Consider the following 15,142-nt stretch of genomic DNA (forward strand, 5'->3'; position numbering starts at 1 on the left):
TGTGTTTTTAGCTGGTTAAACACCAGATTACTTCAACCAACCCCAAAACCTCAATCTTGCCAACATGCGCCTAATATTCTCTAGAATTAGGTAAACAAGATGGCCACAAAAACACAACCACTCCACTTTACAGTGTATCCTATGAAACCCTTTAGGACATCCTCCTGATGTACAAAGCACTATACCAAATACAAGTATTATTATCAATATTATTACCTTTGGGAGAAGGCGATGTACAGTATAACATATATAATATATAAAAGCTAAGGTTGTGAAACAATGCAGTAACATCCTATGTTTTAATGAAGACATTGCCAAATACATTGTTATGCTTTTAATATAAGCTCAGATTAGAGTGCTTCAGGTACCCAGGAAGTACTACAGCCAAGGAATACACATGCCTGACATTTAGTATGAGCTTTGCACATTCTAATTATAATGATAATCATTCTTGCACTTGTTACAGAACCAAGAATGTCAACATCTCAATACTCTTCACAGTTTTGAGATGTTGATCAGTGTAGTGACTGTGTACTCGAAGGCAAGTGCAACAAGCCATTCACAACAAAATAAATGACCAATATATCTGGAGATTTGTTATTCACTGAGAAACTCCCTTCTCTTTTCCAGTAGTACCATGGGACCTTTAACATCTACCTGAATAGGCAAAATGGACCTCGGTTTAATGTCTCATCCAATGGATTGCACCTCTGACAATGCAGTACGTCTGTAGCAATGCACTGGCATGCCAGTCTAGACATTGAACTCAAAAGTGCAGATCTGGGGCTCTGAGCCAGAGGAGAGAGTGGTACCAACTGAACCTAATGTTCTATGCTTTTTCAGAGTGCTGAAGATTTTGCCACAGACCATGTTGGAAAATTTTGTGGGCAAACACATGTATGTCAGACTGGTGATGAAATCTGGGAAAGACAGGATGGTAAAAATGTTTTACTGCAGGACCATTAGTTCTGAGCAAAGTTAGGATTTGTAAACCGTTAATGTAACTCGGCAGTTTGTGGGACATTGCCTGCGCAAATTAACTCCTATGTTTGCCTACAAAATTCAGTTACCACACTCAACAGCAATTAGCTGTGAAAGACATTTTAGGCCACTCAGTGTTATAGGCACTACATCAAATGCAACGGTTATTTGTCTAAGGATCATTTTAACAACTTACAATGCGATCCAAAATGGGGCTTGTTTATATGATCATAATTTTATGATGTTATAATTATTGCAGTATTAGGGAGCATCTGCTGTGGGTAAAACTGTCTTTGGAAGGAAGCATTTGATCCCTTTTGAGATGTGGCTATTTTAAAGTATTTATGGTAAACCTTTTTTGTGTAGTAAGGGGCCGAAACACTGAGCTATTCAGTGTTGGACTTTCCTCCTTGGACTGAGTCTCCAGCAGCCTCGGTTTCCAGTAACACTGCATTTGTTCTGTGCTCACTATAACACCATTGTGTATCCAAGGCTGGATTGCTAAATGGTTCCCAACCACCAAAAAGAATCTGATACAATAGAAATACATCATTTTTGACAACTAAAGGACCTAGGAAGCTGTTATCCACTGTGTGTAAATTGTAAACCTTCAATATTAAGCAGCGTTTACTCATAAACCCCACACATTCCCCAGCGTTTGACTATTTTGGGAAGAAATAGCAGTTTTGTGGATTTCACCTGGTTTGTTATTTTGTAAGAATTTGTAGCTCAATCAATTTTACAGGATGACCAATTTAAGCCACTTTGGCTTCAAATTTTCATTGTCATTTTGTGGAAAGTAATCTTCCTGTGTTGATAGGAGGTTGAAGATTGCATTGGCACATTTTAACGAAACAAAAAACAAACCTTTGTAAGTACTAAGAATGGAATCATAGAAATTTACAGGACTGAAGGAGGCCATTCGGCACATCACGTCTGTACCTGCTCTCAGAGCAAGCTGTATTTTCAATCCCACTGGCCAACACTATCCCTATACCACTTCAAGTCTCTACCTTTCATATACCTGTCTACTTCCCTCTTAAAACCATCGCCCCTCTTTCCAATTCTGCCTGGATAAGAGTGGACCAAAACCTTATGTACCTGGTTCTACTAAAGCACAACAGGCTACTTTAGGAAAGTAGGAGCTCTTGTGCAATGTAAAAGTATAGGAGAGGGGATTAAATGAGATGGAGGCTCATGTGGAATATAAACCCTGCCACGGACTAGTCAGGCCAAATTACTGTAATGTTCTATGCATTAGGGAGAGGTATTGTAAGTGTCTAGGAACTGCCTACCCAATGAACAGAGAAAAGATGTCTTCAGGAGAAAAATGTAGGGGAGAAAACTGGCGGTGGAGGGGGAGGAGGATTAGGGTTAGTGCACCTAATGACTAACTTTACAGCTTGCTTTCATATTATCACAGTGTTTGATGTACTGTGATCAAAAGAAATGGGCCAAGGTCATTGTATAACAAAAACAGATTGACATTTATAAATGGTATCTTTTCAAGGAGGCACTTGTCTTACTTAAGTAATAAAAAATACAGTCCGCTCTCCTCCTTCCAAAGCAAATGACTAAACATTTATTTATATATTTGTTAAAAAAAAAGGCCTACCCCGCGGCTTACTGGTGTTGCAGTGAAGGTGTTGCATTGTGTGATTCTCAGCCACACATAAAAGGAAAGCTCGAAGTTCACTAACAGGTCTTGGAGAGACAGACCGGCCACTGGGGATGGAATTCTTCCAACTCAGCTTCTGTTATCCCTGCAAGCCAGAGCCCTAACGGGTAGGATGTCCTAACTGAACTGCAGTGCTTTCAATGGCAAGCTATGCAATTTTAGCTGGTTAAACTCCCAACAGTAGCCCAACGCACACTCTGGGGTCCCCAAGTCTTCCCAACCTGCGCCTAATTCTAGAATTAGGTAAGTGAAGTGGAAGAAGTTCACATTCCATACATCCGGATATTTCAATGTGTAGGTTGCTTAAATATATAGCTATGTCTGGTTTGGGATATTCTTAAGCACGTTTATGGGTTTCTGCATGTGTCGGGACATCCGGCTGAACAAAAGATGGTCCCACATTTGATCCCTGGTCGATGCTGACTTTAGCTACCATTATACCGAGGGCCTGCGAGTGCTGTAAATTCTGTTATCACAGGAGGACTCACAATGATGGTGCATTGATCTATTTTGAGGTGTCTGTGAATAGTCTATCATGGTGGGACTTTCAATTCGTGCATACATAGAACCAGTGGGATTTTCTGATTGCTGCATAAACACCCACTGGGACTAAGGACCTGGAGGTGAAGTCTTCTGATGTGCGGGGCAATGTGGCTCAAAGGCTGTCCTAGCGATTGAGTGCTTTAGATGTGTACTCCGAAATTTTCAACTGTTAAACTCTGTCTTTTACTTGGCTTATCTTCAGGCATGGAAGAAGCGCTGGTTTATACTCCGGAGTGGACGTCTGACGGGAGACCCAGACGTGTTGGAATACTACAAAAATGATCACACAAAGAAACCCATCCGCGTCATTGACTTGAATCTTTGCGAACAAGTGGACGCCGGGCTGACCTTTAACAAGAAGGATCTCGAGAACAGTTATATTTTTGACATCAAAACAATCGACCGTGTCTTCTACCTTGTGGCAGACACCGAAGAGGAAATGAATAAGTGGGTTCGATGCATCTGTGACATCTGTGGGTTCAATCCTACTGATGAGGGTAAGTGTGCTACGTTCTGTCAGTCCACTAATAGATTTCTACCATTAAAGGTACTTTTGATGGCATGGAATGAGATTGCATTGATGTCTGATACACAATTAGTAGTAATGAAAAGATCTTATCTTTTCTTGGACCCAAATGATCCATGTTGCAATAACCCTTGTGGCTTCCAGTTCCACCAGATAAATCTGACTCACTGAAATGTCTGTTACAGTACTAGGGTATTCAGTATGGTGTTAATATCCACATCAAGACTAAAATGGTGGATAATTCAGTTAAAACTCTGATGTAACCCATACCAGAGTAGGAATGCAATAAGAAGTTAGTGCAAGCCTAAGACTGTGTTGTAAACTCTACACCCATTTCTATGTCACATGAAGTTTTTCTTTTGAACAAGGGAGGCATCTGATAACACAAGTGTCCACTTTAGCCCTCTTACACTCAGGGTGTCAGTCTGGCTCATTTTAGACGTCAGCCTGGCTCAGTTTATAGCACTCACACATCTGAGTCAAAAGGTTGTGAGTTCAGGCACCACGTTAGGACTTTGAGCTCCTATAGTCAATACTGACACTCCAGAGCAGTGCAGGCAGCCTCCCTCTTGCTGCATTGTTGTACATACCGTCCTTCAAATCTTGACGTTAAACTGAAGAGAAATCTGTCTGTTCAAGTGAATCTTAAAGATCCTATGGCACCATTCGAAAAGAGAAGTGAGTTTCTGCCAGTGTGCTGGCCAACAATTCCCCAAATAAAACTGGTCATTCACTCTGTAGCTGTTTGTGAGACATTGTTGTACAAATCAGCTGCCACGTTTGCCAATAAAATGCAGAGTTACTACATTTAGAGCATCATGTGAAGCATTTTGAGACATGCTCTCGATGTGAAAGGGGCTGTATCAAATGCAAGGATTATTATTATTATTGTCTGCCGCCTTTAGAACGGCGTCCAGGTAAAGCTGAGAGGTACAGACATGTTAACATAATTGCATTCCTATGATTGCTTCAGTATTGGTAATGTGAGTGAGGGGAAAACAGTGATTGGAGCGAATCGTTTGTCACTTTTGAGATGTAGCCACTTTCAATTATTTATGATAAATCTTTTGTAAAGTAAAAGTGGCCGAAACACTGAGCTATTCAGTGTTGGGACTTTCCCGATTGTGCTGGGGCTCTAGCCACCTTGGTTTCCAGTAACGTGCCCTAGGGTCTGGCTTCTCCAGTCAATGAGAGCAGGCCAGGCAGTTCTGGAGGGCAAGAGTGAAGTTTTCAATTTCTTTTTCTTTTTGACTGCAAAAAAAAAACCTAGACAATCATTCAACTTGCCTCGGGTTCACCTGCAATGTGTAGTAAGTTCAGAGGCTGAGTTAGAAACTCTCGAAAATGTCTGCGTTATGGAAACGCTGAAGATGTATAGCGTACAGTATTTGTGTTCTATGGCAACCTCTGCTGTACCTCTGGTCTTGCCCTTCCCCAAGCTTGCATGCACATAATGAGCACTTAGACTGTTCAAAGGTTACTGAGAAATAAATAGGTCTGGGCTTAAGGATTTCATAACCTTTCTGCGTGTTGCCCTTGACTGTCACAAAGTGCAATTACGCTTGTCTACGGGCATCAGTTAACCACTCCTCGCACTTGGTGACATTTACAAACAAGGTCACGGTTTGGGGTGCATCTGTGTCTAATGTTACAGATTGAAAAGAGGCCAGTGCTTGCTGGTTTTCTTTGCTGCTATCTCCTCCTTCGAGCGACGTTTGTTGCTATCTGCAAAGTGAGTTGATGTCATGAATCGGAGAATTTTTGGCAGGGTTATTAAAGGCTACAGAATGGTCTTTTATTCTCTATCACCAGAGAGGCAGCCTCCCTCTTGCTGCTGAAACACAAGTATTGCCGCGCGTGTAATTGTTCGAACTGAAAAACAAAATTTATCTTCTGTTTTGAGCACAAAGCTCTCGAATACACACTTGAGGGCTGAATTCACTGGTTTTAGCCTTAAGACTATTTCTTAAAATTTCAGATTGTGGTGAATTTTGGCAAATTCAAGAATTAAGTTTTAACATGGGAGCAGTTTTCCTATTTGTTCTTTCTTAAAAAAAAGTAGAAAACCAGATTCAAATTGAATCGGCGCTGTTGAGCACATGTTGATTTAGAGGGTGGGGTCGATTTTCGGGTCCTCTGTGGATTAATTACTGTACAGGATTCTCGTGCTGACTTACCTGCTTACCATGATTAATAATGGTTGACTTCTGGCTCGTCAGGTCACCGCTGACATCAATTCCTGCACACTACGCGCAGGAGGTGCCACTGATGTCACTTTCTGTGTGTGTGATATGACTCTGTGCGTTCATTAGAAAGAAGCCCGAAAAGTGACGCCACAATCCAGAGGGCAGACACTTCTAAAACTTCGTTCTAATGGCAACCTCTAAGATATTGGGCCCGGAACACATTAGCACAGCATTGCCTTGTAGTTTTAAGGATAAAACCATGTGCATTTTCAGGGCTATGAAGGAGAAAGATATAAAATGGTGTTGTGCGTACAGAGCTAATTAATAAGGCGAACCACATTGGCTTATGCAAGATTTTCTCATTTCAGTTGCTTTGTTTTTACTAAATAATGGAATCAGGTCATCAGTATATTCAGTGAATTTCTATTTGCATCTAGTAGGCTTTTACTTTACAATTATAGTATAATAATAATCAATTCATTTGAACTGTAACATCAAAACCACTCAAAAAGTGCTTCACAAGTAATTGCTCTAAAACGTGTAGTTACTGTGTAAGCAGACACAGCAGTCAATTTGCTCACAGTAATCTCCCATGGCCATAAATTGACTGAACAATTTTATCCATAGGATTATTATGAAACAAGTTTCCAAATTAAACCTTTCAGGTAACAAACGCAACTAGCAGCATTTAATTACTCACTTCCAGCCACTCAGCAAAGCTGGATATTTGACTTCCTAAGAGCTCAGAGTACAGTCTGTCACTGAAACCAGCGCTCTGAGACGCTACCCTGTGTGGAGGGCACTATATAAGTGCGTTTGGCCTGAATTCTGGAGTCCTGTAGCTCAGTGGTTAGAGCACTCGCTTTGCAAGTGAGAGACCTGAGTTCAATTCCAGGCAGAGGGCGAAACCTTGGGCAAGTTTCCTTACTCCACACAGAGCCTAATAATAATCCCTCAAAAACCCAAAACAGCAATAAATTGGTCATTTTCAATCTACGACTGTTTGTGGGACATTGCTGTGCGCAATTGGCTGCCGCGTTCGCCCACAAATATACAGTCAATTCACTTTACAGTGTGTTCTGTGAAGCGCTTTGGGACGTCCTCCCGACGTGAAAAGCGCTATATCAAATGCAAGGATTATTATTATTATTATTATTCTTGACAACGGTGGCTAGATGAGCCCACTGCTGAGGTAGTACATCAGAATAACAAAATAATCTCAACAGCAGTCATGGGGCGAGAACATTCGTGTAGGAAGATCGAGAAAACAGCTGTTGATCTGACATGGGCACACGTGGAATATAGTCATAGGAATGAGGTCATTCTAAACATTGCACAACTCAATGGAAAAATAACAATAATAAATTGTTATCAAATGCAAAGATTATTATTATTATAGAACAACAACAAGAAGTTACATTAATAAACGCCTTTCACATCAGGAGCGCGGCTCAGAGAGCTTCATACAGCCATCTGGATCCTTGAGCTGGGGGTGAGGTGAGGTCTCAGTGGCTGAAAGCTTTAGTCAAAAAGATAGCCGTGTTTTGAAGGCCGAAAGGGACAGGTAAGGTAGGGCACCCGATATGGAGTTTTAGAGAGAGGGGGTAGCATTGTTGCAAACTTGTTGAGTTGCAGCCATGGAGGGATTTGAAGATGAAGATGAGGATCTTGAATTTAATCCTCTGGGTGGTGGGGAGTAAGGGGAGCTGAGGGAGGATCGGGTGATGGGCTCGGGAAGCCTGGTGCAGGATAGAAGGTGAGCTGCAGAGTTCTGGATAATCTGCAGTTTGCTAGGGAGAAGTTGGGAGACCAACAAGCAAGGTGTTGGAATAATCAAGCCGGGATGTGATCAACAACAACTTGGATTTATATAGCACCCTCCACACCATAGGGTGTCTCAGAGTGTTTTACAGTAACGGATCCTGGGACCGAGCCAAGGGGAGGGGGAGGAAGGTGACCAAAGGCGCGGTCGAAAAGAAAGGCCTTCAGCTGAGACCTGAAAATGGGAAGGAAGGGAGCGAGAAGAAGGGAGTGAGGAAGGCAGTTCCAGAGCCTCGGGACATAGTGGCTGAAGGCACGGCTGCCGAGGGTGGAGCGGAGAGGGTGAGGATCTTGAAATCGATCCTCTCTGGGATAGGCAGCCAGTGCAGTCTGGCAAGGACTGGGGTGATCGGGGAGCAGAGTTTCGTGAAGATGTGAATGAGAGTCTCAGCAGCCTGGGGGGAGGTTTCAAGGTCTTCACCCTCACCTATAATTCATGCCATGCCCAAGCACCTCCTTATTTCTGTGATCTTCTACCCCACTCCTCTGCTTACCTCCACTGCTTGGAAAACTCGGGCTTATTGCACAACTGTGTCCAAACCTTAGAGTCTATGTCCCTAACATGTGGAATTCCCTGTCTCTGCAACTCTCTGTCTCTGAAACCCTCTGTCTCACCACCAGCTTTCTGTCTTCAGATCCCACCATAAAGCCTACCTTTTTAAATGGGCCTTCCTCCTTCCCCCTCTCGACATTCCCTTGTCCTACCCCATCCTTGCAAAATGCTCCGAGATGTTCGCCGACATGAAGGGTGCTGTCAAAAATCCAAGTTCTTGTAGATGAATCTGTTTCGCAAGTAAACAAATTCAATTCGGCATTGCCCTAAACGATTACACAAATGACATTGCAACATCACACAACTTTGCAAGGCTTCCAGACCCCAGTTGGAATTGCATTTTAAACATTTCACATCCAATTCTAATTAAAGACGCAAACGTGGCCATTGTAGCAACAGCCAAATGTTCTTCTCTTAAAACATACATTTGGATAAAGCTGAATGGCTTGCAGCCAGAGCTGTGTGTGAGTTTGGCAGGCAAAGGTTTGTCACCAACTCCACGACCCAAATGTTATCGCTAGGTTCAGTCAGTCCTTGCCATCATGTTCACTGTGATAAATGGGCACATAGAAATTCCACCTGGTCTGGATTCCCACCGTGTAGCTTTTCAGTGTACAGAATTTTGACAGCTGCATAAATGTAGTCTTTAACTTTGTAGCCATTTTTTATTTGCAAGTTCTTTATAAGCACTGCAGAGAACCGACTTCAAAAATTTAAGCCAGAATTGAGTAATTTGCTAACTTCTGGAAACTTGAAAATGCTACGAATATAGAGTAAACCTGGCCCAGGGTGGAGTTTCTCAGAGTTCTACTGTAGTATTCCCACTGAACAGTTGTAACGCCACTTCCCATTCTTGATTGTGACACTTAGGTTCCACATCCAGTATCGGTGTTAGTGTTGGAAGTGAACACGCTGCCATGCTTTGGTCCAAGGATCTCTTTTCATCTGCCCAATGCAACAAGAGCATTTTGTTTAGTGAAGCACACAATAAATGAGTAAAATGAATATCAACAATGTAAAGTTGTATATTTTGTCAAACTTTGCTGGATTACCCTTTTACACAAATAAAACAGCGAATAGGAGTACATTCCTAAACTTAGTAACCACACTTGAGCCGGTTCCAGCAATACAAAACCTTAAACTGAGGTCTTGTCTTAATGTTCTGTAGATTATCATTAATAATAATAATCATCCTTGCATTTGATGTAGCACCTTATGTTGTCAAAACATCTCAAAGCTCCTCACACGATTTACTGTGAAGTGCAGTGCATGTGTATTTTGTAGGTAAATGCGGCAGCCAATTTGAACACCCCAATTGCAATAACAAATTGCATTTGTATAGCGCCTTTCACGTTGGGAGGACGTCCCAAGACGCTGGACAGACAGGGATTTGTACCCGAGCTGCAGGTTGGGATCAGGAGGATAAAGAGTGTAGGGATAGGAGGAACGATCAGAGGCAATTCACTGCAATGTCCCAGACAAACAAACACACAACCATGAAGTGAATGATCAGTGTTGATGCTGTAAATCGCAAGGCATTATTTCAGTAAAACACAGGGAGTTCTCCTTCCTCATCCAAATTCAAGATTGTCTTTAATGAAATTTGGACATTCATCTTTGATTTTGCACAGCTGCGGGCAACGATTAGCTGCCACATTTGCTCCATAAACAACTTCAAAAGCAGCCAAGTGCACAAAGCGCTTTTAAATATTTTGACTTAGTAAAGATTTCATATCAAATGGAAATATTTGACTCAAAAACAACTGAAATGTTTCTCACGCTCCTGTCCTTCTCTGCAAAATGGGCTTTCTAAAACCTCTGTGGGAAAGGATGTTGGTATCTTATATCGATTATAGTCCTTTCATTTGATGTGGCATCTTATCACATCAATGTATCAAATCAGTTCACAGGTAAATGTAATAAAATAATAATCCTTTGAACTCGATATAATCCCTTATCATCTCAAAATGTCTCAAAGTGCTTCAGAGTGTTTGTGTAAAGTGTGATGACTGATTATTTGTTGGTGAATGCGGCAGTCAGTGTGGGCACAGAAATTCCCACAAACAGCCATTGAGTGAGTGACCATTTTTTCTTTATCCGGGGGACTGTTAGCTAGGACACCAGGAGAAACTTCCTTCTCTTTTTAAATATCGCCATGGGATCTTTAATATCCAACTCAAAAAACAGATAGGATCTTGATTTAACATCTCATCTAAGAGATGGCACATTTAAACAATGCAGAAGCCACACCCCAGCTAACACTCCACCTGTGGGGCTTGAATATCCAGGGTCAAATATGCCAACTCCCTACTTGTCGGCCTTCCCAAATCTTCCCTTAATCTAATTGCAGATTATCCAGTACTCTGCATCTCGTGACCTTTCCTGCACCAGGCTCTGTGACCTTACCACCCCCACTCTCGCCCGGTTCCACTGCCTCCCCATCCCTTAGAGGATACAGTTCAAAATCTTCATCCTCGCCTTCAAGGCACTCCACGGCCTTGTTCCTTCCTATCTCTGTGAACTGCTAACCAAATATCAACCTGTCTACTCCCTGTGCTCAGCAAGCTCCAGCCTGCTCCACGATCCCCCGCCCGGCCCACCCCACCATCGGTGGTTGGACCTTCAGCCTCTCTGCCCCCACCCTTTGGTTCCTTTGCCTCACTCCCTCCCTTGCCTCTTTCAAGGCATGTCTCAAGACCCTCCAAGTCAACCTTGCCTTCCCTGCCCTCCACTGTCCCTAATCCCAACCACCCTGTTCGGGTCCAAATCCCTGACTGTCCAGCACTTTGGGATGTCTTCCCGCTGTAAAAGCTGCTATACAAATGTCATCTTGTGTTGTATTGAACCCACAACCTTCTGACTCGGAGGCGAAAGTGCTACAACTGGGCCAGACAGACACCTTAACCGTACATAAGAAGGAAAATCTAAAATCCCTGGTTACATTTAGACCCTTGAAATCCTAATTTGAGTTTGGAACACAGGAGGTTATGTGAATGCTTACAGCAGCACTGGCTGTGGTTGTACTATTTATTCAATTAGGTTTTTGCATGAAATGTTTAAAATATAATTCCAACTGAGCTCTGAAAATCTTGTTATTTATTGAGTGATGTATTGCAATGCAGATTGAATCATTTTGGGCAGGGCCTAATTGAATTTGACATTACGACTTTGTCAGTGAAGCTGAAGTGAAAACAAAATAATTTCCCTCTCAAGCACAAAGTACCAATTTGTGTAGGTGGTGCTTAAAAAAGTGAGGGATTTTCCCACACTAAGCATGAGTCAGCAGGCACAATGACTGTTTCGTATTCCTAATGTCCTGGCATTATGATCCCTCTGTCAGTGTATGATTCAGATACGCCTGATTTAGTCATTCTTGTGGTATTCTTTCCTGCGCAAGAGAGCTGCAGACAAAATCACTAATCTTAGTGACCCTGAGTAGATTATTATATTCTCAAAGACAGAAAGGAGTCCCAGAGAAATTGCGTGCCTGCGCCAGAAGAATCTGTGTTATTTCTTTTACAGTTGCAGCTTTTTAAAAGAAAATATTGAATCCATTTTCCTGTGGTTTGCACCCACCTCCTCTTTCCTTCTTGAATGCCACAGACGCATCCCCACCCCCATCAACATTATAACCGAGAGGACTTCACACCCAACCCCCTAAACGTTGTCATCCAGGGGTTCTCATACTCACCCCCTTCCACGACCCTGTCACCCCCATCCTCACTCAACTCTATAGAGATACATTTAAGAGGGAGCTAGATATACACATGAGGAGAAGGGAATACAAAGGGTATTGGAGGGAGTAAGAAGTGGTTGAAGACTTAAACAACGGCACAGAGTAGTTAGGCAAGATGGCCCGTTTCCAAATTGTACAGTCTATGTAAATCTATCCATCCTATCCTCAGTGGGTGGGCTTTTAGCCATTCTGTCCTCACTCTTTGGAACTCCATCCTGGAGTTCCTCTAACTTGTTCCCTCCCTAACAAATGGAACATTTGCCACCTGTGATACGTGCAAATTGGCCGCCACATTCACCTACAAAAATACACAGTCACTACACTTCATAATACAACCTGCAAAGTGAGTTAAGATGTGTTGACTACCTGAAAAGGCGCTATATCAAATTCAAGGGTTATGATAACAAATGCAAGAATTATTACAACGAGATTCAAACTGTGGTTTCATATATTGATTTGAAATTGGGGTTGACGATGACAAATTCTGGCATGGCAATTTACCCACAGACATTTAAGGGCCATTTGGCTTTTAAAAATGTGACTTGTGGTTTGACCCTGTGCACGGACACAGATGTGCATGTTCAAATCTCTGCTCAAGCTCATTGACCACTGTCAGTTCAGAGGGGAAATTATACTTATTTGGGGTTAACCGGGTATCTGGCATGTATGGAAACTCATTGCCATGCTTGAAAATATCCAAACCAGAGTTCAAGAGTTCCCAGAAATACAATCATAATTTGCATTTTCCCTTCCTGTTCATTCTAATCCCAGAAGTGGGAGATAATTGCTGGCAGAATTATAGAAATGCAAGTTGTTGTTGTTAATTGCTTGCAGGATTTTAAAGCTTAAGCAAAATTCACATTGTAAAAATGTCTGTTTTATGATTTTTGTTATTGGTACAGTTGATAACCATAATTATTTTTTCCGCCTCTTTCTCCCCCTTTTCCCCAGATGCTGTAAAACCAACGCATCTGTCTGGCCATGCTGCTACTGAGGTACCTCTTTCTGTCAGTACAATGCAGCCTTCTGTACGTGCAGCGGTTTCCATGGGCTCAATACCTCCCCCCTATCAGCCGATCAGCGTGCGGCACATGGAGTCCCAATCCAGTCAAGAAGAGCCACAGGATTACCTGCTGCTAGCCAACTGTGAAAGCAAAAGACCTGAACCTGCCAGGTGAGAGGAGCGCTTGAAGAGAAATGCGGTGGTGCTGTTCGGGATGTGCGTGTGTATGTACAATGCAATGTCTGAAGTACACTTTAATTCAAAATTCTTCGTGTCTCGACAGCCTGCATCACAGTCTTCATATGAATTGAAGAAGGGTAAATGTTTTTTTCCCCCCCAATGGTAAAGAGTGTCATGATTTGTAGGGGAAGAGGAATCTGGAGTTTAAAATGAAGTACAGGATGTTCACAAAGTCCTGTTACCCCACTCCCCCATGTTTTTTTTACACGAACAATTGAAACATGTGGAAGAATGATGATAATTGTATTTGGAAGACCTTAATTGTATTCAGTACAAATGTTTAACTGTAGTTAGACGTCGAAAGGATTGCTGTGAACCCCATCATTTTCATGGCAGATAATGATCCGTTGCCATGTTCAGTGCGACATCTTCGGTAACATGGATGGAGTGACGGGGAAGTTACTGGTATCAGACATTGTTACACTTGACTCACTCCAACAGCAAATCAAAAATCATTGGAAGAACAAAAACAGGGTGGGGTTGGGAGGGCGTAACAGGACTTTGTGAGCACCCTGTAGATTTGATTTGAGGTGGATGGACAGTGGTGGGGGAGGGGGAGGGCACGGAATGGAAGAGGGGAGTCAGGTTGAGGTGGAAGTGGTGGCTGCAGCTGGAGATGCAAAGGGAATGGTGACGTAGGTGTGATGATGAGGTGAGTTCATCACTGAAACATGAGCTGTCACATTACAAATGGAATGTGGATCACTAAGTGATTTTTTATTTATAAACATTAATATAAGTATGATATTACTGTAATATTAATGTATTTATTTATCAATAGATACATTTGTTAACAAATACACTTGGCAGTAAATACTATCTAGCACTACTAGGCGTCCCCCTTACATCGAATGCAAGGGAAAAAATGCAAGGATGTTTATGCAACCTATTAAAATGTCACCAACCTGCCCGCTCCCTCCACTCTGCAAGTATTGATCTGCTCCATGTCTCCCACCCCACCCCCCAGCTGGTTCCACTAGCGACAGTCAGGGCTTCAGCCTTTCTGCCCCTACCTTCTGAAACTCCACCCGGAGCCTCTCCTCCTCGCCCCTCCCTTTGAAAGATTGAATCGTATTGAGCAGAGGAGCTAAATGATCTGCGACCAGCAGTGACGGACAAGGTCGTGTATTAATGTTTCCTGTGTGTCAATTGGCTTAACTTCATCAGTTTTGAAATTTAGGGGGAATTTTCAAGTGAGTGGATGGCATTTCCTTGGCTAAATTGATTGGAAATTGAAAGAAGTGGAGCAGGGAGTTTTAACTCTACCACTATCTGGCACTGTTCTATACTTTTGAGTTTTTCTCACTCATTCCTTAACTTGTTCTTTCTCAACGTTACTTGGAACCCAGTTGTTAGTCGATTCGTGGATCGCTTTCGGGAGGGTAATAATCCCTCAAAAAAAAGTGGTCACTCAATCCGTGACTATGAGTGGACACTACTGTGCGGAATTGGCTGCCGTGTTTTGCCCACAGAATACACAGTCATTCTACTTTACAGTATATTCTGTGAAGCGTTTTGAGACACCTCAAGGACATGTTAAGGTGATAATCCTTGAATTTGATATAGCGCTTTATGATGCTATTAATTATTATACATCAAGTAACATCAAACCCACTTTCAAATGTTAATAATATAATAATGATAATCCTTGCTGTTAATACAGTGCTTTATCACATTGTTGAGGTGTCTCTACGCTTCACAAAATATATTATGAAGCAGATTGACTGTATAATTTGTGGATGAAACGCAGCAGCCAATTGAACACAGCAGTGTGCCACAAACAGTCATGGATTGAGCGATCAACTTTTTTTTTGCGGAGGGAAAGCAATCTGCCAATCATCTAACAACCAGGTTCCTCCTTACTGCTAGGTAAAC

General features: G+C 42.3%; 1 protein-coding gene across 7 annotated transcripts in view; it reads left to right on the forward strand.

Moving 5' to 3' along the window:
• The window catches only part of gab1 (GRB2-associated binding protein 1), a 124,073-nt gene that overhangs the window by 77,311 nt on the left and 31,620 nt on the right, over window positions 1–15,142 (forward strand). For all 7 annotated transcript variants that reach the window (XM_042339337.1, XM_042339336.1, XM_042339332.1 and 4 more), the window contains exons 3-4: window positions 3,405–3,699; window positions 12,976–13,198. In XM_042339337.1, coding sequence (XP_042195271.1) covers window positions 3,405–3,699; window positions 12,976–13,198 — 518 coding nt within the window. The remainder of the gene's footprint in view (window positions 1–3,404; window positions 3,700–12,975; window positions 13,199–15,142) is intronic.

This window comes from Callorhinchus milii, unplaced genomic scaffold (genome assembly GCF_018977255.1).
Source record: "Callorhinchus milii isolate IMCB2004 unplaced genomic scaffold, IMCB_Cmil_1.0 Scaffold1, whole genome shotgun sequence".
NCBI classification, from domain to species: domain Eukaryota; kingdom Metazoa; phylum Chordata; class Chondrichthyes; order Chimaeriformes; family Callorhinchidae; genus Callorhinchus; species Callorhinchus milii.